The sequence below is a fragment of the Trematomus bernacchii genome, unplaced genomic scaffold (assembly GCF_902827165.1).
Source record: "Trematomus bernacchii unplaced genomic scaffold, fTreBer1.1, whole genome shotgun sequence".
In the NCBI taxonomy this organism is placed as follows: Eukaryota; Metazoa; Chordata; class Actinopteri; order Perciformes; family Nototheniidae; genus Trematomus; species Trematomus bernacchii.
The window spans coordinates 18710117-18733914 of NW_022987564.1; the positions used below are offsets into that span (position 1 = coordinate 18710117).

At 40.1% G+C, this 23798-nt stretch overlaps 1 protein-coding gene across 1 annotated transcript in view; it reads right to left on the minus strand.

Annotated features, from left to right (window-relative positions):
* Positions 1–1289: 1289 nt before the first annotated feature.
* Positions 1290–23798, minus strand: part of LOC117477635 — a 44550-nt gene continuing 22041 nt past the window's right edge. Inside the window, exons 23-48 of the mRNA XM_034124350.1 lie at positions 21844–22012; positions 20131–20334; positions 19272–19422; positions 18273–18415; positions 17057–17164; positions 16696–16922; positions 16385–16565; positions 15637–15831; positions 10938–11088; positions 9964–10079; positions 9584–9730; positions 9198–9348; positions 8889–9061; positions 8358–8493; positions 8150–8269; positions 7721–7758; positions 7484–7601; positions 6610–6722; positions 6084–6252; positions 5147–5415; positions 4903–5068; positions 4388–4539; positions 3742–3856; positions 3423–3662; positions 2326–2455; positions 1290–2207 (exon numbers count right to left, since the gene is read on the minus strand). Of these exons, the coding sequence (XP_033980241.1) occupies positions 1976–2207; positions 2326–2455; positions 3423–3662; positions 3742–3856; positions 4388–4539; positions 4903–5068; positions 5147–5415; positions 6084–6252; positions 6610–6722; positions 7484–7601; positions 7721–7758; positions 8150–8269; positions 8358–8493; positions 8889–9061; positions 9198–9348; positions 9584–9730; positions 9964–10079; positions 10938–11088; positions 15637–15831; positions 16385–16565; positions 16696–16922; positions 17057–17164; positions 18273–18415; positions 19272–19422; positions 20131–20334; positions 21844–22012 (4114 nt within the window). The 3' untranslated portion in view covers positions 1290–1975. The remainder of the gene's footprint in view (positions 2208–2325; positions 2456–3422; positions 3663–3741; positions 3857–4387; positions 4540–4902; positions 5069–5146; positions 5416–6083; positions 6253–6609; positions 6723–7483; positions 7602–7720; positions 7759–8149; positions 8270–8357; positions 8494–8888; positions 9062–9197; positions 9349–9583; positions 9731–9963; positions 10080–10937; positions 11089–15636; positions 15832–16384; positions 16566–16695; positions 16923–17056; positions 17165–18272; positions 18416–19271; positions 19423–20130; positions 20335–21843; positions 22013–23798) is intronic.

Below are 23798 nucleotides of genomic sequence, written 5' to 3' on the forward strand. Positions count from 1 at the left end.
ATATTAAGACCATCACTCATGTACAACAACTTCCTTACTTGCAATAAATAAGCACTAATTAGAGGGTTATTGAGGAAAAACTCTCAACTAATGGCTTATTACTTGTAGAATATGGTCATGTAGAATAAGGCATTAATAAGTGTTTTATAATGACTAATAAAGAGCCAATATACTGCTAATATGCATGCTAATGAACAACTAGTTGATGGTGAATTTGTGCACCTTAATATAAAGTGTTAGCAAATATTCATTAATGCAGTTCAATAGAAAAATATTTAAAAGGGAGTTCAACCTCAACCAACTCCAACAGTAAATGACATTAATGCATTGGTAACATGAATCTAATGATATGATGTATAATAGCTACACAGTCGCAGCTTTGAGTCATTTTACTTTTCAATCATTTTGCAGCACTTTTACTGGTGATAGTGTATTTTTGTGGTATTATTACTTTGGTACGTATCAGTTTACTATCTGTTAATATAAAAATTGCTTCAGCTTTACTTATGTAAACTGTAGTGTTAGTTTAAAATCTAACAAAACATAATTTATATTCTCTTCACTTTTTTATGCAAAAATCTTAATTTATAAGGTAGCTAGTACTAAAGCTGTCAGATAGAAGTAATGAAGTAAAAAGCACAATATTTACCTTTATGATGTCGTGGAGTAGAAGGTGGCGTGAGAAGAATATACTTAAAGGTGGGGTATGTAATTTATTTCAGAAACACTTTTTGTTATATTCCATGGAATGCTCTTAACATCCCGATAGCAATGAATATATTAAATGCTTTGACAAAAAATCCATAAACATTTTTCATCTGTGGAAGCCGTAGTACTGTAAAAAGCACGACCAATCATTTTAGCCGGCCCGGCTAAAATAACTGGATGGCCGACCTGCCTGTCAGCCTTCCATCTGTGCACAAAACTTATCTCGTGCCCTCATTGGTCATGTGCGCGTTCGTGTGTGTTGGAGGAGGGGCTCTGTAAGGAAGGGGCAGATTTTTTCCGGTTGTGTATTTTCAAATTCTAGCGCACTCGAGCTGGTTTCTCCAAAATTACCTACCCCACCTTTAAGTTAAGTACAGTACAAGGACTTTCAATTCGTACCTAAGTAAAGTATGAGCAGCTTTTTTGACAGAACTTTAATTTGTGCTACAACTGCTGGGTCATCTGTAAAAATGCATTAAACAAACTTCATCTATAAATTGTCTGTTTTTTGTCTTTTCATTTGTATGTTCAAGCATTTATTAAAGTGATTGGAGATTTACATAACAAGGTACTACAAAGATTACTTTCAACTTTTATTTATTGATACCAAAAAATAAAATCTTGAGTCACAGCTTAATGGCATCAACATTCAAATGACTCAAGGAAGATTTAAAAAGCAAAGACTTAACAAACAGCATAAATCAGCAGGTAACGTAGACTTTTCTTTTCTCTTAAAGATATCAAAAACATGTGAACATGGTTCAGAGGGTGGTAGGCGATGGCGATGGTGTGGAGCGAGTAATGACAAGAGGAGCGTTCGCAGAAGATCTGAACCCACAGCAGCTCCGCTCTGCAAGGCGCTGAGATTTTATGCCACTCAAAGTTTTTAGAAAACAAACTCCTTACAGAACTGTTACATTTTCCCAGAATGCTGCTGAAGAGAAGGGAGATTGGATTTTGTTTCCCAGTCAGCCAAGAAGAAGACGTATTATTGTAGGCCTGACATATTTCTGCCACAAACATGTTCAGGAAACCGCTGTCTTCAATACGAGAGAGCCGGAGTGGTGAAATGCTTTCAGGGTTTTAGGACTCATAACTGCACCAGTGACTATTAGTTTAAACTAAGCCACGGTCCAAGTCTTTATTTAATCACCCTGTTAGCAACAATCCAAACTTTTAAATGATTTGAAAAAAAAGGCTTGTAATGTTTGATTCATCTGAATTCGTGATGCAGAGAGTTTGAAATAATCACTTTACATTGTGTCCATCAGCGTGAATCCTCCTCGTCAGACTCAAACATGGTGTAATCTGACGCCTGCTGCTCCGTACCTCGTCTGTCGTCCCTCTGCAGCTCTCTGACGGCGAGGATTCGTGCGAGCATGGCCTCCATGGTGCTGTCGTCCAGAGGCGCGGAGGAGAACCACAGGGGGCTGTTGGGAACACAACACTGATCCGGGTGGAGGTAGAACAAGTCGCTGCGCTGCCTCACCGACTCTGAGCTGGAGGACGAGAAGACGCAGAAAATGAAGATTGTCAATAAGTGAAAGGGGGAAAGAGGAGAAAAAACGACAGATAAAGAGTCAAAAACATGACTAAACTCAAAATAAAATGACGCACCACTTGGAGAGGTAGAACTGGTAGAGTCTGACTGGACAGCGGAGAGGGTTCTCCGTGTTCTCCATCATCTCCACGATGTCCTCTTTACTCTCAGTTCTCTTGCGCTTCTTAGCTGGGACGCCGTATGAATCTGAGGAACACACATAACCACATCCACAAGTTCTGTAAGGCTCATACAGCAGTCCCATTGGCTCACTGGTCTTAGCCATGCCTTTCTTGGTTGAAAAGCCCATTTTCATTGAATTTGCACTTCCCTATGTCGAGGCAAGCTAGTACACAGTCACCTGCTCTACGATACGCTGAGTGTTGTTGACATCGCCATCTTAATCCACACAATGTTAATGCAGGAGGCCTTTCGGTCAATTAATAATAAAATAGATGTTAACAATTATTTAGGTGATTTTAACTGCAATATCGGGAAAAAAAACGTTCATAAAATAATCCCCATGTTAAAGTAAGAGATGATGTGCAGGCGGTCATTGATTAAAAAAGGACACCCTAAAGGACCATGCAGTGTTCCCGTTAGTTTGTACTTCCTGTCTGTCTTCTTCTGACGTCCAGTGCTCTGTTTAACCTTTGTCCTTCTCTTGTTTTCCTTTTCTTTACTGAGGACATTTTAGCCATCATGAATCCACAGTTTTGTGCTCTCCACAAATATAAAAATGAATATGAAAGCCCAGCAGCGCCTCCCCCCCCCCCCCCCCCCCCCCCATCATGTACACCTTCTACCGAGGCGCCATCGAGAGCATCCTCAGCAGCTGCATCACGGTGTGAAGCTGCACCCCCTCCAACCGCCCTGCAGCCCATAGTGAGCTCTGCTGAGAGGATTATTGGTGCCTCACTCCCAACACTCCTGGTCCTCCACAACACCTTGAAGCACTCAGCATTGTGGGGGACCCCTCCCATCCCCCATACTACCTCTTCACCCTCCTGCCTTCAAGGAGGAGGTTCTGCAGCCTCCGGTCCAGCTCCACCAGACTCAAAAACAGCTTTTTCCACCAGGCTGTCAGGATGCTGAACTCTCTCCCCTCCCTCCCACCTCTCCACACTCTCAAATATATTGATAATAAAGTTGACTTTGACAATCCTACTGGTACCTGACTCTGCCTCGTTTGGGGGGTAGAAGCGCAGGAAGGTGTTCTTGCTGTTGTCATGGTTGGTTTTGGTGCAGCGCATGACGTGGGCGAAGGACAGCTGGCGGTGCTGCTCCACCGTAGTGAAGCCAAAGTACTTGCAGCAGAAGAAGAGCAGAGTGTTGAGGAGGACGATGGGGGAGTACGTCCCCAGCTGTTTACATTCCCAGAGAAACTCCTCCTCCACACGGGAATGGATATAACCTGTAGAGAGGGAGGAGGGCTGTCAGAAGTCTGATCACTCTGAGCGGGTCATAGGCGGAGAAAAGACACTACGACTCACCGCTGGCTGAGACTGAGGGTCTGAAACTCTTCAGGATCTGGGTGAACATGGTGGAGAACTTGCTGTAGGTCAGATCACTGAATATGTTCTCCATACGGGCGTTCTCAAACAGGTACTGAAGAGAAAAGACAACATTTAAGTCAGATAAAGAAACAAAACTGTGTGAAGGCACTTACATCAGACCCTTCAATAACAATCGACAACACAGTGAATGTGAAACTATTATAAAGGGTCCCATTATTAATAGAATTAGCATCATAATCACATGATATCCAATATATATACACCATGCAGTGTACACAAACGTTAAATGTCATATGGAATAAAGCAAAAAACATATGACCCTATATCTGTATGAAACAGTTACTAACGGAGAAACAAGCTTATATGAGGAATGTTTTCACATTTCTATTATGCATTATGAATGATGGCACATGGTGATTATGTGGTGTCTTATTTTGACTGACTATCCTGCATAATGTACGTAAATATATTTAGCAAAAAAAGATATGGTAATGTAGATTCTTCACAGTTTTTTCATATCAATAACTGTGGTTGATTTATTTATGTATTCATGTACGAGGAAGTGGTAGAAACTACTATGAGAGTGCATAATAAAATGTGTGTGTAATGTTGCTCATCTTGCCTGTTGGATGCTGAGGCAGAGGTAGAAGAGGCCGTCGGGGGGGTACGGCTCTCCGTCAGGACGTTTCACCTCAGTGATGAAACGACACAGGCTGTCGTTCAGCTCTGCCGCGGAGCAGCGGAGAATATCTTTGTTAAACGTCACGGCACAGGCTGACAGGAGAAGAGGCAGGAGGACGTGTCAACAATGTTGTATTGGGTTATCATATACTTTATACGTTGTTTATTGAGTTCAGGTTCCACTGACCTATCTGTTGAGTTATCTAAATTAAAAAAAGATTATTCTTGAAGTGAATTCTAATCTAGATTGTTTGGGCTCAAGCTGAAATACTACCATGCGTGCCAAAAAAATAATATCACAATAATGATAGAAGTGTTAGTTTCAAATACCTTTGCACAAACAATTGCAGACATCTGGCATCAAGATTTGTTCTAACTCAAAAAACGAAACTTTTAGTTTAGCTAAAGAAAGTTGACGAGTTGAAGTAGAGAAGGAAGAAAGACAGAAAGACATACAGGAAACCAGGTCCAGGTCAGTTTGAGATTCCCTCCACTGTATCCATCTCTTCCAGGCGTCGATCCCACGTTGACTGTTCAGTTTGTGGCGCTTCCTCGTACTGACCTCCTCTCTTTGGGAACTCTCCGCTTCAGCCACGTTGGAAGGCTGTTGCGGTTTATGACCCTTTAAAAGAGAATTTAGACAAGATCAAGCCACAGAAAGATGAGACCAACGCATCTGAACTCCCAGGTGGTTTGTTACCTTGTCCTTGTTGTGGACTGTCCCCACAGTCTGTTGTGATAGCAGAGAGACTGGTGCAGGACTCAGTGAGCTCTGGGAATCCCCTCTCAGCTCCAGAGGAGGAGGGGGGGGCTCATTGGCCTGGCACAGCTCTAAAACCGGAGAAGGTTTTTCGCTGTTGTTTGGTCGACAGAGCGATCCAGAGCTGCTGCCAGAGGAGGAGTCTTCCTCGTTGGTAAAAGTGGCCTGATGATCTGAGTCCAAGTCATCGCTACACTTACTGCTGTGGTCTAGAAAGAGATTGATAGAAAATAAATTAGATTCAAGTATAAACTATTGTGAATCCAGATAGTTTGAATGTTTTTGGTTTTTCTAAAGCTCCTTCCAGAGATTTTTTATCTACGTTAAATTATTACCTATACTAAGAATTATCAATAAGCGCAGTAGTATTCTTCAAATCCTAACGATACTCATCCCTAGAGTAAATATTCACTGAGAGAAGAAAGTTGAAAGGAAGCATAAACAGCGCTAAATAAAAAAGAAAGAAAAACAAAGACGAGAAAACAGAATGACTAAATTAAAGGGATGCTTGAATAGATTGACAAATGTAGGGGGAGTCTAATGTAAATTACAACCTCCACTTCCTCTACAAATGAGTCAAAAAAAGTGTCCAACTCAAGGACACGAGTGGAAGCTCTAATCCGTTTCTCCTGTGGGATAACAACCTCCCTCTGTCATCTTACACAGAGCTGTTTTAGCTGTTTAGCTCCGTGCCTTGACTATAACTGTGTTGCAATTGTTAATCTAAAAAGAGAATTCATCTCTAGAGTTTTTTGATCCTGTGAGCACCAAAAGGAGTTTGTGCAACATGCTGAGCCTTACATCAGAGTCTGCCTTAACTCCTGAATGACAAACATAAGTAGATCAGAATCAGATCAAAGGAGGACCAATGTCTTACCCTTTGGAGCACGATTTTCTCGTCTTTGTCCCTCTTTTGTTACCAGTGTGTCTTCTCTCTCCTTCCTCTCATCCTGTGCTTTCTTCAGATCAGACGTGAAGCTGAGCTCTCTCTGCAGGTCCTTCATGGATTTCCCGGTTGGATTTGGTAGAAACACGGGCACAGGCAGCTGCAGCAGGACAGTATGACAAAGACAGGGTGGTACATTTGAAGGTAGCACCTGGAGGTTTTGTTGCCTAACCAGGGGAACCAATGGGAGGAGGGATAGAGTGGGGAGGCTGGATGTGTCTTGAATGGATGTGTCAGAAAGATGCCTGAAAACAGACATTCAACACTTTTCCACACACTCTTTTAAATGTCTTTACTGAAAAAAAATATTCATAACTCATATTCAAATACCTGAATAATTTCGAATATTCGATTAATCGTTCCCATCCCTAGGGCTTAGCAGTGCATCATGTAAGGAAGAAGGGAAACACTCTGATGTCTAAATGTGATCAAGGTTAGCAGGAGGAGTTTTACATACCAGTATGGGCAGGCCCACCGGCCTCGGTGTGTACTGGCTGTACATGCTCATTGGCAGAGGAACGTACACTGGCACTGGGACAGGCAGGACTATGACTTTGGGGAAAGACTTGTCTTCACACACAAAAAAAGGGGAAAAAAAACAGAATCACATCTCTTTTTTCAGGATAGAGGGTAAACGTGTACAGCAGGGCTATTCAATTGGCGGCCCGCGGGCCAAATCCGGCCCCGGGGTGATATTTACTGGCCCTTTGAGTATAATGTTAAAAAGTAATCAATTTTTTTTTTTTGTGCCATAGTGCCTTTATTCCAGAGAGGGTGTTACATTGAGAGATAGAGGGGTAGACAATGCCTGAAAACTTCGACCGGCTTGGGTTTCGAACCCACCTACTATACTGTAGTGACAACTCCTGTCATTGATTGCATCTCTGCGTGAATGATTAGATCATTTCACCTAAATGAAATCAAATGAAACATGTAGGCCTACTGAGTTCTGAACTTGCCATTTAGATCTATAAAGGCCTTGGGGCTATGTTGTTTGATTGAATTAAACACAATATATGCACTCCACTATGCTGTTGTAGTATTTACTGTATCTGAAGCTCTTCAATATGATTGCTCATATTTCAAGCCATCTTTTTCCCAGCCCCTTGCTTTGGATCATTTTCATCAACCGGCCCCCATTCCAAACTAATTGAATAGCCCTGGTGTACAGTACATCTTTGCACTAGTATATTTGTCATAAGAAAATATGTGTGTTGGTCACGAACTCGCTGATTCAATAAAACTGGCTAACATCTTTGATTTGGTAAGGATCAAAGAATGGATTCACAAGAACCAGACTAGCATTTTAGAAATCCTGAAATGATGTTTACCTGTCTGTGTCTCTGTGTTGACAGTCTGCGTCGTGCAGGAGACTCCTTTGTTGTGGACCAGCGGTGTGCAGAGCATGGACTTATTCTTCAGCTGCTTGGGGGAGGTTTGAACACTGGCCTGAAGGACACAACAACAATAACAAAACATCAAAAAGGTTAGATATTAGCTAATTCAAATGTGTGCTTGGAAAAACGTTTTTAATCTAATATGGGTAGGAGTTTTTGGAATAAACTTACATGACCAACCACCTTTGTCTGAATGTCAGAGACCGGCACTGAAGAGAAATGACAGCTTTAGTCAGAAAAACAAAGATGTTCACAGCAACTGAAGAAAGTATTTGTAGCGTTTATAACAAAGGCTGTACCACGTCGTCTTTTTTTTTTACATTCAAAGTTTATTTTTGAATGTATGTTGTATTTTATGATGTCATTACCCTAACCATAACATTTTTGATCTAATCCATAAATTCAATTTTTTTACAAATAAACTGAATCTACAGATGTCTTGACAGTGTGTGAGCTCCAAGTAAATGCAGCTACATAATAGGGTCTTTTTTAAACAACTTACGTAATTGATGAAATATACAATTAATGCCTTTGTTGTTGTGCTTCTATACATGTGATCATAGAGAGTGAGTGAGAGTGAGAGTGAGAGTGTGAGTGTACCTTGCTGTGCAGAGCTTTTAGAGGCACGGAGATGGTTAGCCAAAGCACTAGCGAGCGACACAACGTTAGCGATGACGGGGGAGGATTCCACTGTGCCTGAAGATCGAGGAGGCGAAGAGACTGCAGCCAGGAAACAAAGCAGGGACTGTTGGGATTGATCTTACAGCATTGTATACTGACGACAAACAAAGATCAAACCAATACATACCTGTGCTGCCCATCTGGACCTTTTTATTGCAGAAATGTAGGAGACATCTCAGGTCACAGAAGTGTTTGATCTCTCCCAGCAGGGGGAGACTCTGCCTCAGTTCACCGTCACGACCGCAGGTGTCACATTTGGCGACCTGAGAGAATCAGACAGTTATTGTTTAGTCAATACGCAGCACCTCATCACTATTTTCAAATAACAGCTTCAGCTTTTAGGCTAGCTTATATGCAAGTCGGCCGCAATTAACTATTCGATACATTCTAATTACAAGATTATAAGACGAACAAAAGAAAAAAGACTTCAGTAAGTTAAACATGATTGTGTGACTGTGTGCACAATATTTGTATGTTCTCCTATAAGAGAACATACAAATATGTTCTCTTATAGTTTTAAATAAATGATACATGATATAATTTGAACTTAACATTACTTAGCAAATAAAAACATAAAAAAGATACAAAAAAGGGCATTGCAAACTAAAGTGTCTACAAAGGTTGTTTGTGCAATAAGTCAACTTGTAACTCTACGTACATGGCAGCAGAGCAAATTGTACTGTGAGCTGCAGTTTTCAGAGCAGAACTCTTTGTCAGTTCCTTCAAACGTTGCCGTCACCACCGCCTTAGAGATGGAGGAGCAGTGCGCACACGAGCCACAGTGTTTGCCCCACTTCTTTCCCAGCTCCTGTCCAAAGAACACCCTGCAGCCTGGGAGGAGAGAAGGGAGGCTCAGAGATTCACAGCTTCATAATCCTGAATTTCATTTATTTGTGTTGCTGTTCTTGATTTTAATCATATAAGTGCAAAACTAAAAAAGGATAGAGTATTTGAACGTGCTTCTCACCATCGCTGCAGAAGTAGCAGTCTTTGCCGTTGACCTTCTTGACGTCGTCGATGATGCTTTCGTTCTTACAATATTCACACTTTCCCGTGATGTTGTTGATGCTCTTAAACTCTTGAGAGCACGTCAGGCTACACAAAAAACATATTTTCCCCTGTGCGGAAACACACAGTGTATTTTAAGGAAAAAATAAAAACATCAAAGCTGCATTACTGTTTCTGAGATATCACGGTTAGAGGATTGAAGCTGTTCTGAACAGTAGGGCAACATTGTCAAAGCAGAACTTTGTGAATCAATGGACATAACAGGACTTTTAATCACATCCTCTGGTTTAACTAGCTTTCTGTTCGAGCTGCCTATTCCATCTTTGAAAATGAAACCCCACACACCTTTTTCTCGATGACAGTGGGTGCACTTTTAATCTTGCGACGACACTGGGCACAGGGCAGTGTCTCTGGTGCTTTGAGGAAGTCGCCTTGGGTTTGATCTGCGGCTCCTGTTGTTGAGGTAGGGGCAGTCGTGTCTTTATGGGACTCCTGTGGCAAAGAAACGTACAGAGGTTTTAGAGATCCAATGTGTAGGATTGAGTGACATCTAGCAGTGAGGTTGCCAACAGAATACCCCTCCACTCATCCCTTCTTTTCCAAGAATGTTGGAGGAATATGGCGGCCTTCACGTAACGTAGATACTGTATACTAGTTGTCATTTAGGAAGAAAAGTATGGGCTTTGAAACTAAAACACTGGCTAGTGAAAAGCTGTAGGTATTACCTTAAAAGTCATGGCACAGGTGAGAGAGCAGAAGTTCCTGATGGAGGCATCTGACATGGCGAGGTGGCAGGCTGGTAATGTCTTCTTACCACACAGGTCACAATTCTGTGGATTACCTGGGAGGGAGAAAAGGTTTTGATGATACAAAAATTGCAATTTTGCAAGTATTAGTAACACTTCAGTAAGACTGAGATTTCATCGGTTTACACGCCAGGGACAAGACAAGAGAATGGAATATGCACATTTCTCACAGATACCTTCACACATTTTTTGCAATAATTAAGAAAATAAAGTTTTGTTCCCTCACAAAATCATAGATTTATTGTTGTTTTACTGTAATAAACCTTCACTCAACTCTACACACTGGAGACCGACTATTTCTTCCAAGTGTGCAATTCTGTGTAGAAAAGTTCAAATGTGGTCATATATTCCATAGATGGCACTAAATAAGCATGTTATTGTATATTGCTGAGCTTCATTGCACTGGGTTTCTATCATTTGTGACTGGAGTCCAAATATATTTATCCTACAGTCTGTATGTTGTTAATATATTTGATACATGGCTTTTAAAACAAGACTTGGAGGACAAGGGATAATACCTTTTAGACATCGTGGTTTCGTTAAGGGTTGACTGTGAGCTCCAATGTGACAGTATGAAGATAGTTATGATAACACGATCAACACATTTTCCTCAAACGTCAGTCATTATTTTATTGGTTGGTTATTGTTATTATCGGCATCCAAAATCCTTAGAAATAATTGACGTGCAATTTATTCGCAGAAATGATTTAGTTTGGACTGAAAATACTTAAATCCTCTCTATTTACATTTTGAGGATTTAGACCAATCGACTGCATTACATTTTATCTTCATTGACATACCTATTTCATTGAGAGCTATAATTAAAAGACAGGTAGAGAAAGAGAAGTACAAAGATAAAGAGCAGCTGTGTTGTCAAAGTTTAAGTGCAGTACCTCCTGCGTTCACTGCCTGGATCTTGGCTGCCATCACACAACTGTAGTTACAGAAGAGCTCCACCAGGTCCTCGCTGAATTGGTTTTCCAGCATTTCGGACATTAAATGGGAGGAGCGGCACATGGCACACGGCTGCATAGTCTTATTTTTCTGCAAAGAAATAAGAAAATAGCACAGGTAATAAAGTCAATTCACTGACTGAGTATAACTAAGAGCATTACAATTTAGTAAGTAATTTTTTGGAAGCAATGATTTAGCTTGTTTTGTTTTTTATTTTATAATATCCTTACAGCATTGTAATTTTCAAAATTGAGACCAGTGTGTAGAGGAATGTTTTAACAGAAATGTAATGTAAACCTTCAAATTAGTATCTACATAGCAAGCAGTTCCTCTTTCTTCCTTAAAGTGGACCTATTATTAGTGATGTTACGTATTGCGCCGAGGCTTCGGAGCGTGTGTCGAGTAATCCCCGAAGCTTTTTGTGAAGCTTGTATCGAGGCTTGTATCGTTTTGGGCCAGTGACGTCACCGATGACAAACGAAGCCTCGCTGCCTGTCGATACCACGTGACTGCTTCAGGAAGCGATTCAGATCGGTTGAACCACAACGCTCATAATACCCATGGATGTATAATAAGAACGATATTACCCTTCCTGTACCCGGGCCCGGTGACACAATGGAATTAAGAGAGCTCAGACCCTCACTTATATAGAGGTCGGAACATGTCATAAGTATAAATAAATAACAGCATAACTAAATGTAGGAATAAAAACATGAATAAATAAATGAATAAATAAATACAGCAATAAATAGCATACAGTTTTTACAGGTAGATTCAGTGTGTGTGCTGTGGCTCAGCTGGAAAGCAATTGACTCACAACCCGCAGGGTCCCTGGTTCAACGACTGGTCAATACGTATTTATTTTGTCTATAAAAGCTACAGCTAAATGAGATAATGTAGTTAATAAATGTATTCTTTGATATGGTTGAGCCTTTCTCAGGCTACAACATGGTTAAGTTTATGAATATTATTAAGCATCCCTCTTTGCAATGTTTACCAGCCTCCTTAGGCTTTTCAATCACAATCATTAAACTGGAATAAAAACAATATTGTTAACATGAACATATGATTTTATGTTCGTTGTTTAGAGTTATTCTAAGGCTTTACTCATTGGGAACTCGGTATGAGATAGAGCAGCGGTTCTCAAACTGTGGTCCAGGTGGTCCTTGGAAAAAAGCTAAATAAAATCCACTTTTTATTATCAAGGATTTTCGGGGACCACCTCATATGTGACTTGCTCTATCGAAATCAGTCGCATTGACCCGTGAGGCGTTTTGCTGAACAGAATGGTAATCGCCGCATCATAACAGTGATTGACAGCTGATAGGAATAATGATTGTTAATATTATCATATTAATTCAGACAAACATCGATGAGACAGTTAATTAATGTACTTATTGCAGCAGTCTGCATAGATTTGGTACCCCTGGTCTAAGAGTGAAACAAACTAATTCAGTTATTGTTCAGTTAAAATGCATTCAATTATGTCTGCCATCTTATATATCTCTATTTAAGGCTTTACTGATGTGCCACAATAATGTCACCTAATGTTATTGAGTTAAAATATCAATATTGTGGCTTTCCAAGTTAACATTGATTGATATGACTGCGATTAAATCAGCATATACTTCTGCCAGGGGATGCCACCCCTCAAAATCTCCTGCCACCCTCTTGCCACCCCATGAATATTTTTCTAGATCCACCCCTTTCGTTTCGTTTTCGTTAAGTTAATTTCAGGACAACTTTGGGAATTTTGTTTGTTTGTTTTGAGATTTAAAGTGGACCTATCATGCTATATTTGAATAATATAGTGTAGGACCATAGCTATATAAGGCATATTTATACTTTTTTTTTGCAACAGATCATGCATTTTAGCCATGCCTCATTTTGCTCAATTTGACATTTTTTATCCCTGTTTCTGCAAGGGCAGATTCAGTGAGAACAGCACCATCTACAGGCCTGGCATATGTACTACAGCGTCTCCAGCGCTTTCGAACGGCAATGGCCGTGGCTGTCTCCTCCTGATTGGTGGAGTTGGCCCAATAGCCGTAGCGCCACCGTCCTGACTTCAGGACAGTGTTCAAATCTGGATCAGTTTTTATCAGATCCGTTGCAGCCCCTTTTTTAGAGATTTGGGTATGGAGGAAAATAGAGAGGGTTGTGTTTTCTGACATTTGGTGAGTTCCCTGGAACACCGGGGACACATATTCATGTAGAAAAGACGAACAAAAGTGCATTTTGCATGATAGGTCCCCTTTAAATAGATTTTGAAAGTGGAGATAGAGAGAGAGAGAGAAGCAGCGCTGTCTGCTTAGTTGCAATACTGTAGCTCAAGCCTTTATGCAACTTAGGCCTATACATTGTTTATGTTACTTATGTCCTGTGTGTCCATGGTTTTGAGTCTGTGTGTGGAGCGCAGCGCCGTCTGCTTTTTGCAGTACAGTAACTAAAGTAGGACTAAGCATACCGGTAGTTTTTTGTAGACCTGTCTGGCCGTTTTGTGAGTGCACTGCGCGCGCACTAATAAATAGTGGTCTGCATAAACAAAACGTTTGAGAACCCCTGAGATAGAGCACACTGTTGAGATGTCAAATCTGCCTGTTTTACACACTTTGACCAACAGGGGGGCTTGTGTTCAGATGAAGCCCATGATGAAGTCTCATGAGATGAACCCTTTTGCGAACCAATTGGCTGGAAAGCTTCAAAGCTTCATAAAGCTTCATCTCGCCATCACTACCTATTATGCCAGTGGTTCTCAACTGGTCAGGCCTCGGGACCCACTTTTTACTTGGTCAATACATCGCGACCCAACATTTTGAAGCACTCAAATCTATTCAACAAAAAATCGTGCTGTAATATATACGCTTTTGAGCATACAATATTAATGAAAGTGAAGTACAGTGCATATATCCCTTATATCCCTTCACAGAACTAAAGTATGCTTTTAAAAAAGGTTTAATGAGATGATGGAATCAAAGCTGAACTATATAAAAAGGCACACATGCTGAAAACCCAACCCCAGCAGGGGGGTCTGGGGGGATTCTCCCCCAGGAGATTTTTAGAAATACTAACATAAACTACGCATTCTGGTACACTCTGAGAAGAAAATAAATAAATCTATTACTACCCGACATATTAATAATATTTTATGCTATTGTTTGTTTTTCACTTTGTTCTGACATCTTGCTGTGAGAAGAGTAAAGAGGAGATAGTCTGTGTGATTTACTTTAAATTGTGGGTAAGGGTAGATAGCTCCCATTGTTCTGTGACCTCTCAGTCATCAAACCGGGGGTCATATTTCATTATGTGTTCATTTTTATCTGAAGTTGTACCCATGGATGTATAAAGAAGAGTTCTACCGCAAAGTTATTCTCCGTGGGGACTTCCGGCAACAATCTTGATTCTGATTGGTCAGAAGACCCGAAAAAACATCAGCAAAGATGTTTTATTGAGAAGACGATCGTGACAGAAGTTTTCAAAACCGTTTATGGTCTCCGGTACTTCCAGTCCAACGCCGACTGCATGCACAGCGTTAGAAAATCGGGCCTTAAAAATAAAAGTTTGACTTTTTCCCCCAAAAAAAAAAAAAAAAAGAAATTTCAATTTCTTTTTTTCACTCACACATCCGCGACCCACTCGAAACGGGTCCGCGACCCACTTTTGGGTCGCGACCCACCAGTTGAGAACCACTGTATTATGCTATATTGGAAAAACATATTGTAGGGCCATATCTATACAAAACATGTCTGTGAAGTTTTTTGCTTAAAATACCAAACCCCATTGTTGCCATGCCTCATACTGCTCATACCCCTCTTTTGCAGCCCTGTTAGAGAAACGCGGATTTTGGGTACTTAGCTTAAAAAAAAAAAAGAAAAAGAAGAAACCGGAGCTAATGCCTGATCAGAATTCTACCGGAGATAAAGTTAAATTCTGCTGTGATAAAACGCCATCCTGTTCTAAACCACATCAAAGATTATTTCTGAAACAGTATGGAGCTCAAATGCTTTTTCTCTTGCGGGTTTATCACAAGGTGAGTTCCTTTTTTTATTTCCTGCTTTTTAAACACATGTGCTCTACACAGTACAGGTTAGCTCTGAGTGTTAGCGAGGCTTGCTAATGTAAACAAAGACGAGATTACGTCCAAAACACGTCAGGCATTGTTTCTGATAGCAACTTTCTGTGGGTTCGCCGCCAATTTGACGTCATATCGGCAGCAAATCTGTATCCACTCGTTTTGGGTACGGAGGAAAAGAGAAAGGGTTTTATTTTCTGACGCTGCGTGAGGTCCCCGACACACCGGGGACACATATTTATGTAAAAAAGACATCAAAAAGTACATTTTGCACGATAGGTCCCCTTTAATGTTGCACAAACATGTTTCTATAGTAGCCCAAAAGGGACAAATGATACCCTTGCTCTATAAAGGGGTATTTTGGTGGCAATGTGCAACCTCACCACTAGATGGCAATGAATACACACATTTTTGTTATTTTATCACTGCCTTAGCCTAAAATAATTCAGTACCATTACCATAAAATTCACAAATAACTTAACTTGATACAGCTAAGAGCCGTGAAGTAAATTCTGAAACTTGGATAAAAGTGTACATTTAAAATAATGTTTTTTAGATTGTGTTACCTGCTTGAATTGGGTCAGACACTCGGCACTGCAGAGTTTGATGCTGCCGCCCTCCGTCTTGAGCATGACTGATTTGTCGCAGCGGGAGTGACAGTTCTCACAGATTGACAATTTGTTGATGTTGCAGAAGCGGAGAAAGCAGGGCTCGCTGCAGATCTTGTGGACGACGTCCTGCTTTATGATCTCATGTTTGCTCTGCAGGACGTAGACAAACAACAGAATGTCAAACATAACTCATTTCATATAAAGCTAGTAAACAAAGAACGGAGAGTTAAAATGTTTATATGTGAGATGAAGATATAAGTTTTGCATGCAATATTTATAAAGAGTTTATAAGTCAAATCTATTTGGAAAAGAATGTGTTTTCTATTATCGGAACGTGGCCTATAACACAAACATGTAGTTATTTAAAAGGACACAGTTTGTAGTTAGTTGATTAGATCATTCTTATAGCAGGCATTGTTTTCCCATTATTGTAGGACAGTGAATTAGAGCCACTGTACGGAAAGAAATCATTAATTAATAATTACGAAGCCCGGCAAGAGGGTTATATTCAGATCAGAATATCAAGATTTAAGTCGTAAATTTACCAGATACTTACTTACTCAGATTCTCTGAGATAAGAAAAGCGTACTTTTGTAATGAAGAAATGTTTTTGTTGGAGATTCAAGTCAATGAATCAAGTTGCTTAATATTAAAGAAACATGAACTCTAATTGTTTCTATTAATATTTTCCCTTTTCTCTTACAATGCAGTATCTGGTGCACACGCTGCATTGTGACTGAGATGGGACCGGCTCGAGGGAAATTTTGGTCGACACAATTCTCTTGTAGTTGAAGGAGGACAGGCAGGTCTTGCTGCAGAAATCCATAATCGTCCCCTCGTTATGCACCGCAGCCTGGAGGACGTCCTGAGGCTGTGTAATCCCCCTGAGAGTACGAGGAAGGCTGAGATCAGTTCAAACTCATCTTGAAGCTTATATGAGTTCAGCTGGAGAATATTTAAAACCAATTTCTTTCAACTTGTCAGAGGGACAGGGGAAATGTTAAGATGACTCACTGGAGGCAGAAGTGGCAGGTCTTCTTAACTTGGTAAAATGTCCAAAGGCAGGGAGTGGAGCAGAAGATTTCAGCGTGGCTTTGCCTCTGGAAAACCGTCTCTCCGTCCATCAGGGGCTGTTTGCAGTTGAAGCAAGACGCAGGCAGATTCATGTGGGCTAGAGTAGGCGCTGCAGACGTAGAAGAGTCTTCTGTTAAAGAGAAGACTGATCCAATCTTCAAGTCCTCCTGTCAGAAACAAAAAGAGAGTGATCAATAAGCTGCTAATATTGTTTTTACTGTTATCCTAATGACTATTGTTGACATCTTTTATAAAAAAAAGAAAGGTTTCCTTCTCATATAAAGCGTTTCATGTGTCCTACCATAGCAACATCATCTCCGGCCTTAGGCTCATACTTGATGCCTTGAGTGGAAATGGCTGATGGGAGATTCTGGCTGTACTCTTGTTCATCATTGGGCTCTTCTTTGATCTTGATGAGGAGTGAAGAGAGAGACGGATTAGTTGTAACGTTTACAACAGTCTGTGAGGAGAACTGCTGTTGTCTTTTGTTTGCACTGCAATACACTCAATACACTCAAAAATAAATAATTGTGGTACTCGTAATACTGAAGTCCAACTGTCGGTGATATTACTTATCAAGCACAAAACAAGCTATACTGCTATACAGTACATCAAACACATTACTACAAAAATTGCAGAAATCATATTCATTCAACTGCCTCGAATCAGGAATCTGTGGCTTTCAATAATAACAGAAGAATTTATTCTGGAAGAAAATCAACATCGTTTGTATGTATAGATTTTATATATATATATATATATATATATATTATATAATATATGATATAGATAATATAGTATAATAATAGTATATAATAGATATATAGATATATATATATATTATATATATATAGATATATATATATATATATATATATATATATATAATATATATATAATATATATAATATATATATATAATATATATATATATATATATATATATATATATCGTTTCCCACTGTAGAGTGAAGGGATTCTGCCTGTAGTGAAACAGACAAGCTGGGAGAATGTGTATTATTTGTGTATCGGGATATTTTGTAAAATGTAGGCAGCTGTCTATGCAGATTATACATCATTAAAAGCCCAAAATATAAACTCAAGTGTCAAACAAATGTGGAGTCTCTCTAGGCAAAAACATATATATAGTGGGAGAATCACTAACCCTGCTCTCCGGTGATTAAAATTGAAGCTCACAAAGATCGATTTCAAAATCTTAAAAAGGGACAGTTTGTTTGATTTGGCAGCATGGAACCGCCAATTGCAAAACGGTGGTTATACCGTGTTTGCATAGATAGATAGATCCCCATAAACACTGGTCCTTTGAAATCTGGCATACAGGGTTTATTTAAATAAAAAACATGTGTTGCACTCAATAGATATTATGAAGGCTATAACGCTTCATGATATCTATATAAACGCTTCCTTGTGGGAAGTAATAAAGCCTGACGTTCTCAGCCACTATCCCAAACCCTGCTTCCACTGCAGAGAAAGTGGGTTACAAACATAATACTCACAAAATCCAAATTTTGTAGCGATGGCTTCACTTCTGTAATTTCTATCTCTTCTTGCAAAATCTTCACTTCTTTCATTTCTTTATCTTCAAGTGATGGCTTCACTTCTTTGATGTCATAATCTTCTGGAGATGGGCAGTTCCTTCCTATAAAGAAATGTTAAAAAGAGGGTTAAAGGTGGGGTAGGTAATTCACTTCAGAAACACTTTTTGTTATATTCCATGGAATGCTCTTAACATCCCGATAGCAATGAATATATTAAATGCTTTGTCAATAAATACATAAAGAAATGTCATCTGTGGAAGCCGTGGTGCTGTAAAAAGCACGACCAATTATTTTAGCCGGCCCTCATTGGTCATGTGTGCATTCGTGTATGTTGGGGCTCTGTAAGGAAGTCTGAAGGAAGGGGCAGATTTCTTTCGGTTGTGTACTTTCAAATTCTAGCGCACTTGAGCTGGTTTCTCTATTCTTACCTACCCTACCTTTAAGTGGTCATAGATGATGGTCTACAGAGATTGCTTTCTGAATTCACTTGAAAGAACATTAGATGGGATAAGCAGTGTTAATAATAATGAGCTTTCACTCAAAAAGCGATCGGAAAAGGTTTCTGCTTATTATTTCTTAGAACAGTAGGCTGGTAAATGCATCCCGTTGCTTGTCTTAAATTTGTGAACTGTTGTCAAAGCTCATCAATTATTCAGTTAAAAAGCTATACATTATAATTTAGTGCTAAAACGGGGGATAAAATATACTGATAGAGGATAACCTTGATATTGGAAAGAATTCAATATGACAATATTGTGTAAATATTCCAGTTTTCTTTCATTGCCAAATTCCTTATATTCGTTCTATGATAGTTATTCATTTGGAGAAAAGAGTCAAAATGCACCATAAACAAAGCTAAAGATATGACTGGCAGCATTATTTCCTTGATAATTGTGAAGTGAAAGTCAGATATCATGACAGCCATAGTGAAGCCAAAAAATAAACTGAGTGCAGTACCTGAGCCATTTGAAGACTGAGATCTGTGTACCATCATACATCTGTTGCTACAGAAGAAGTCCAACCAGCCCTCGTCGTTTTTATTATCCACCATGTCCGATAACTGATGGGACGTCCGGCACATGGGGCAAAGCTCAGGCGTTTCAATTTTCTGTAAAGATGTGAAAGAGTAACAGCAGAGAAACAAAGTGAGCAAACATGCAGGATTGGATGGGAACCCTTTATATTATATAAGCTGAAAATGTTTTGAAAATATTAAAATTCCTCTTTACTCCTTAAAGTACGCAGTTTCTCAGTATATGCTCTGTGTATTTGTATTTAAAACGCAGAACATATTTGTAATACTGTGGATTGCCTTTTTCTTTTAATCACAAGCTAACCTGATGTTTAAAAAACAAACTCCTGTGAATTAAAGTGGGCTTCCACTAACAAGAACCAAAAAACAAAAAAAAAAGGTTTAAAAAAGATTATCATAGTAGTCCAAATAAAACTAATTAAATAATAATTTAAATGAAATGCAGCTCAGTGAAGCTTTTTATCTTTCGATGAACCACCAATCCGTTTAAATAATTAAAAACTTTATTTTTGTCTTACACTGGCTTGTTTTTTAAATATCTGGTTGGTTATTTATTTATTCATTCATTTATTTATTCAGTCATTAAATCATTAATTCATTCATTATTTTCCAATTCATGCAACATAATTCAAACTAAATGAAGTAAATAAGTTTGATAATTGACCTACAGACTCGTGCTGTTTGTACACAAAAGGGAGTTGTAGATATTCCAACACTAGTTCCTCAATATTTACAGTGTCTTGGTCAAATGAATTGATGGTGATTTTGACATGAATTCCTCACCTGTTTGAACTCGACCAGACATTCCTCACTGCAGATGCTCTTACTGCCGTCCTTCTCCTTCAGCAGGAACTGTTTGTCGGTGCTGATGGAGCTGCAGACACCACAGGTGTACAGTTGCAGGTTGTTTACTTTTTGGTAGTTGATGAGGCAGGCGTCGCTGCAAATTCTGCCGATCTTGCCATCCACCGTCAGCTTGAATTTGCTCTAGGGATGACAAAAGAGCATGTTGATTGATAGTATTTTTGAAATTCAGATTATTCAAAGTAGAAAGCTACTACTATATTTTCTGAATATCCTATGAAAATGTGTTATTCCTCTGCTTAACAGACCTTATGGCTGCAAATAATGATTATTTTCACTATGTATTTATCTGCAGATTCTTCCCTTATCATGCAGGCTATAAATGCCAGAAAGAAGTGAAAAACATTCATCCGAGTTTCTTTAAGTCCAAGTTATATTTTTAAGTTTCTTGAAATCTCCATATTATCCATCCATCCATCTATCCATCTTCTCCCGCTTATCCGTGGTCGGGTCGCGGAGGTAGCAGTTCCAGCAGAGCCCCAAACGTTCCTTTCCCTGGCCACATCAACCAGCTCTGACTGGGGGATCCCAAGGCGCTCCCAGGCCAGCCAAGAGATATAATCCCTCCACCTGGTCCTAGGTCTACCCCTCGGTCTCTTCCCAGCTGGACGTGCCTGGAACACCTCCCTAGGGAGGCGCCCAGGTGGCATCCTTACTAGGTGCCCGAACCACCTCAACTGGCTCCTTTCGACGCGAAGGAGGAGCGGTTCAACTCCGAGTCCCTCCCGGATGACTGAACTTCTCACCTTATCCCTAAGGGAGACGCCAGCCACCCTGCGGAGAAAACCCATCTCGGCCGCTTGTATCCGTGATCTCGTTCTTTCGGTCATGACCCATCCTTCATGACCATAGGTGAGGGTAGGAACGAAAATGGCCCGGTAGACGGAGAGCTTTGCCTTCTGGCTCAGCTCTCTTTTCGTCACAACGGTGCGGGAAAGCGACTGCAGTACCGCTCCCGCTGCTCCGATTCTCCGGCCCATCTCACGCTCCATTGTTCCCTCACTCAAGAACAAGACCCCGAGATACTTGAACTCCTTCACTTGCGGTAAGGACTCATTCCCTACTTGGAGTGGACAGTCCATCGGTTTCCTGCTGAGAACCATGGCCTCAGATTTGGAGTGCAAAATGCCTTTCTGACATTTTCGCATGAATATGTATTTTAACATTTTTAAAAATCAACATGGCTCAAATGGCTGAGAGTGTACCAAGCTCTCGATTGAACCAACTTCATCAACATATGTTCACAATGATCCCTTTCACTTACATTAAACATGATTTAGTAATCCATTATAACTTATGGAGCCCTGTGCTTACTTACATGGATGGTCATTTCTATATTATCCATACGGTTGAACTTGCTGGCATATTTATTTATTATGATCATGGAAACAATGTTTTCTTTTCTTTTTTCCAGTAAATTCCATTTACTCTACTGTTGCAAATACTTGTTGTACTAGTATGAAAACTATTCAAAAGGTGAAAATAGTTCCCAACAAATGAGCCATTTACTGCAGTTTCAGTCAAGTTTGTTTAAAAAAAGACAGCCATCTTGTCCTTAAAATGTCATATCACAACATAAGGCATTGATGCAACTTAAAGTCAAACAAAAGAGTAAGTATATTTTTTTCTTACATAGACTTTTTGGAAGCACATCTTGCACTCTGAGAGAGGAGGACGTTTGGGGGCCGCCAACTTCCGCTTGGAGTTGACAGAAGCGAGGCAGGCGTCGCTGCACAAGTCCCTCAGAGTTCCTGAATCATCCACTGGACAACGAATCATTTTGCGAGGCCGCAGGATCACCCTGAAGGGGAGGAGATCAGGGTGGGATTTGTCAGTGTTGCATTGGGTGCTTTGCTTTCACACAGAAACCTTGTTTTTTTTATTTATGCATTTTCAGTCTCCTGAGTTGAAGGTGTTTGTTTGTTTTAAGAAGACATATAATGCTCATTCTCAGGTTTATAGTTGTATTTTATGCTTCTACTGTGACATGTTTAAATGCTTCAATGTTCAAAGAGGTCTTAATTGTTCTCTGCTGGCCAGCTCTGTTGTGATTTGTCAAACACTTAGAGATGTCCCGCCCAGTGGCGTCGCCTGGCCTGGGCATCCGGGGCTTTAGCCCCGAATGTTTTTTCTGTAGCCCCGGACAATTCTCCCTCAATAATATAATACATTAACCGGGCTTTACGTGAACCTCATCATGACACAAGAGAGGACGGCAGCACTGTAATTTCCCGTGTTCAGTGAATGCAACAGAGGCATGACACCAGACCAATCAGAGAGTTGCATAGAAATAAACGTGTGCTTGTGTCATTCAAGCTCGGCTCTGTGTGGCAATAGCGCATTTAGTGTGATAGAGAGAGAGGGGGAGGGAGGGACCGGTGCTGTTAGCATCTGGTTAGCTAGTTGCACTAACGGACATAAGGAGCTGTTTGTTCCACAAGAAGCTGGAGGAGAGTCCTCTCCTCTCAGACTGAGAGACTCAGGTGAGCTAAAGGACTCTCTGAGTGTTTAGATAGTTAACTTTAGTCTAAGTTATCTCAGTGGGTCTCAAACGGTTTGGTCACAAATTATTCAAAAGATTATTTCCGCGGCACACCTTCATATGATCATTATAGTTATACAAAAAATAAGAGAATAAATGAAAAACAGTTATGAAATACTATATGGCAGTAAAACAAGAATAGAGTTTAAAAGGGGAGTGATTAGTAAAATATCCATAAAGAAAAAGTACATCTGTTTACAGTTCTGCTTCATATGGGTGCTGAGAGAGGTATCCATAGATCTCTTCATTTTGCTCTCAAAGTGCACCAGATTGATGCATTTAACTTCAATATTTAAAAAAAATCTTCCCGGGGGAGCATCCCCCTAGAGGAGGTGAGCCCCCCACTCATAAAAAATTCCACTTTACCCCTGCATATATGCCGTGAGCTGATTATCGAGCCTTCATTGTAACAGTCGCGGGTGTACTGTGTTGTGTGCGTGTGGGGAGTGTTGCAGTAAAAAATGCCACTGTGGGCTAAGCCCCGAATGTTTTCAGGTCCAGGCGACGCCCCTGGTCCCGCCCCTTAGCCTATCACGTACAATGTATTGGAGCGCTAGCCAATAGAAGCAAGCGTGTTACATAGGGATGTCACTCTGTTGCGGAAGTAGAAAAGGAGTCCAATGGAGGCGTTTGAGGCAGGGGGGAGTGTGTGGGACAGTAACTCCCTTTGGAGGAGACACAGGGATTTTAACCTTTGCAGACCATTTACTGTACATGCACAAAAACATATAGAACACACTACAGGAAAGGGAAATCCCCCAAAAACATAACAAGGCCTCTTTAAACATAAGCTCAAGATCTTCAATTTATAACCACACCTCACAGCCCAGAAGCTTGAACAAGGGAATGCTTTTTTAAATGTTTTCTCTTGAAAGAAACATAAATTGATTTTCCAAATACTATTCTATACTATAATACTATACTATACAATAATACTATACTGTAGATACTGTATCATAACTGATGAACTTTGTTAGAAAATTTGAATTTAGTACATTTTGTCTGTTTTATACAAATGCAGACGTACAGACCCGAAACAGCATAT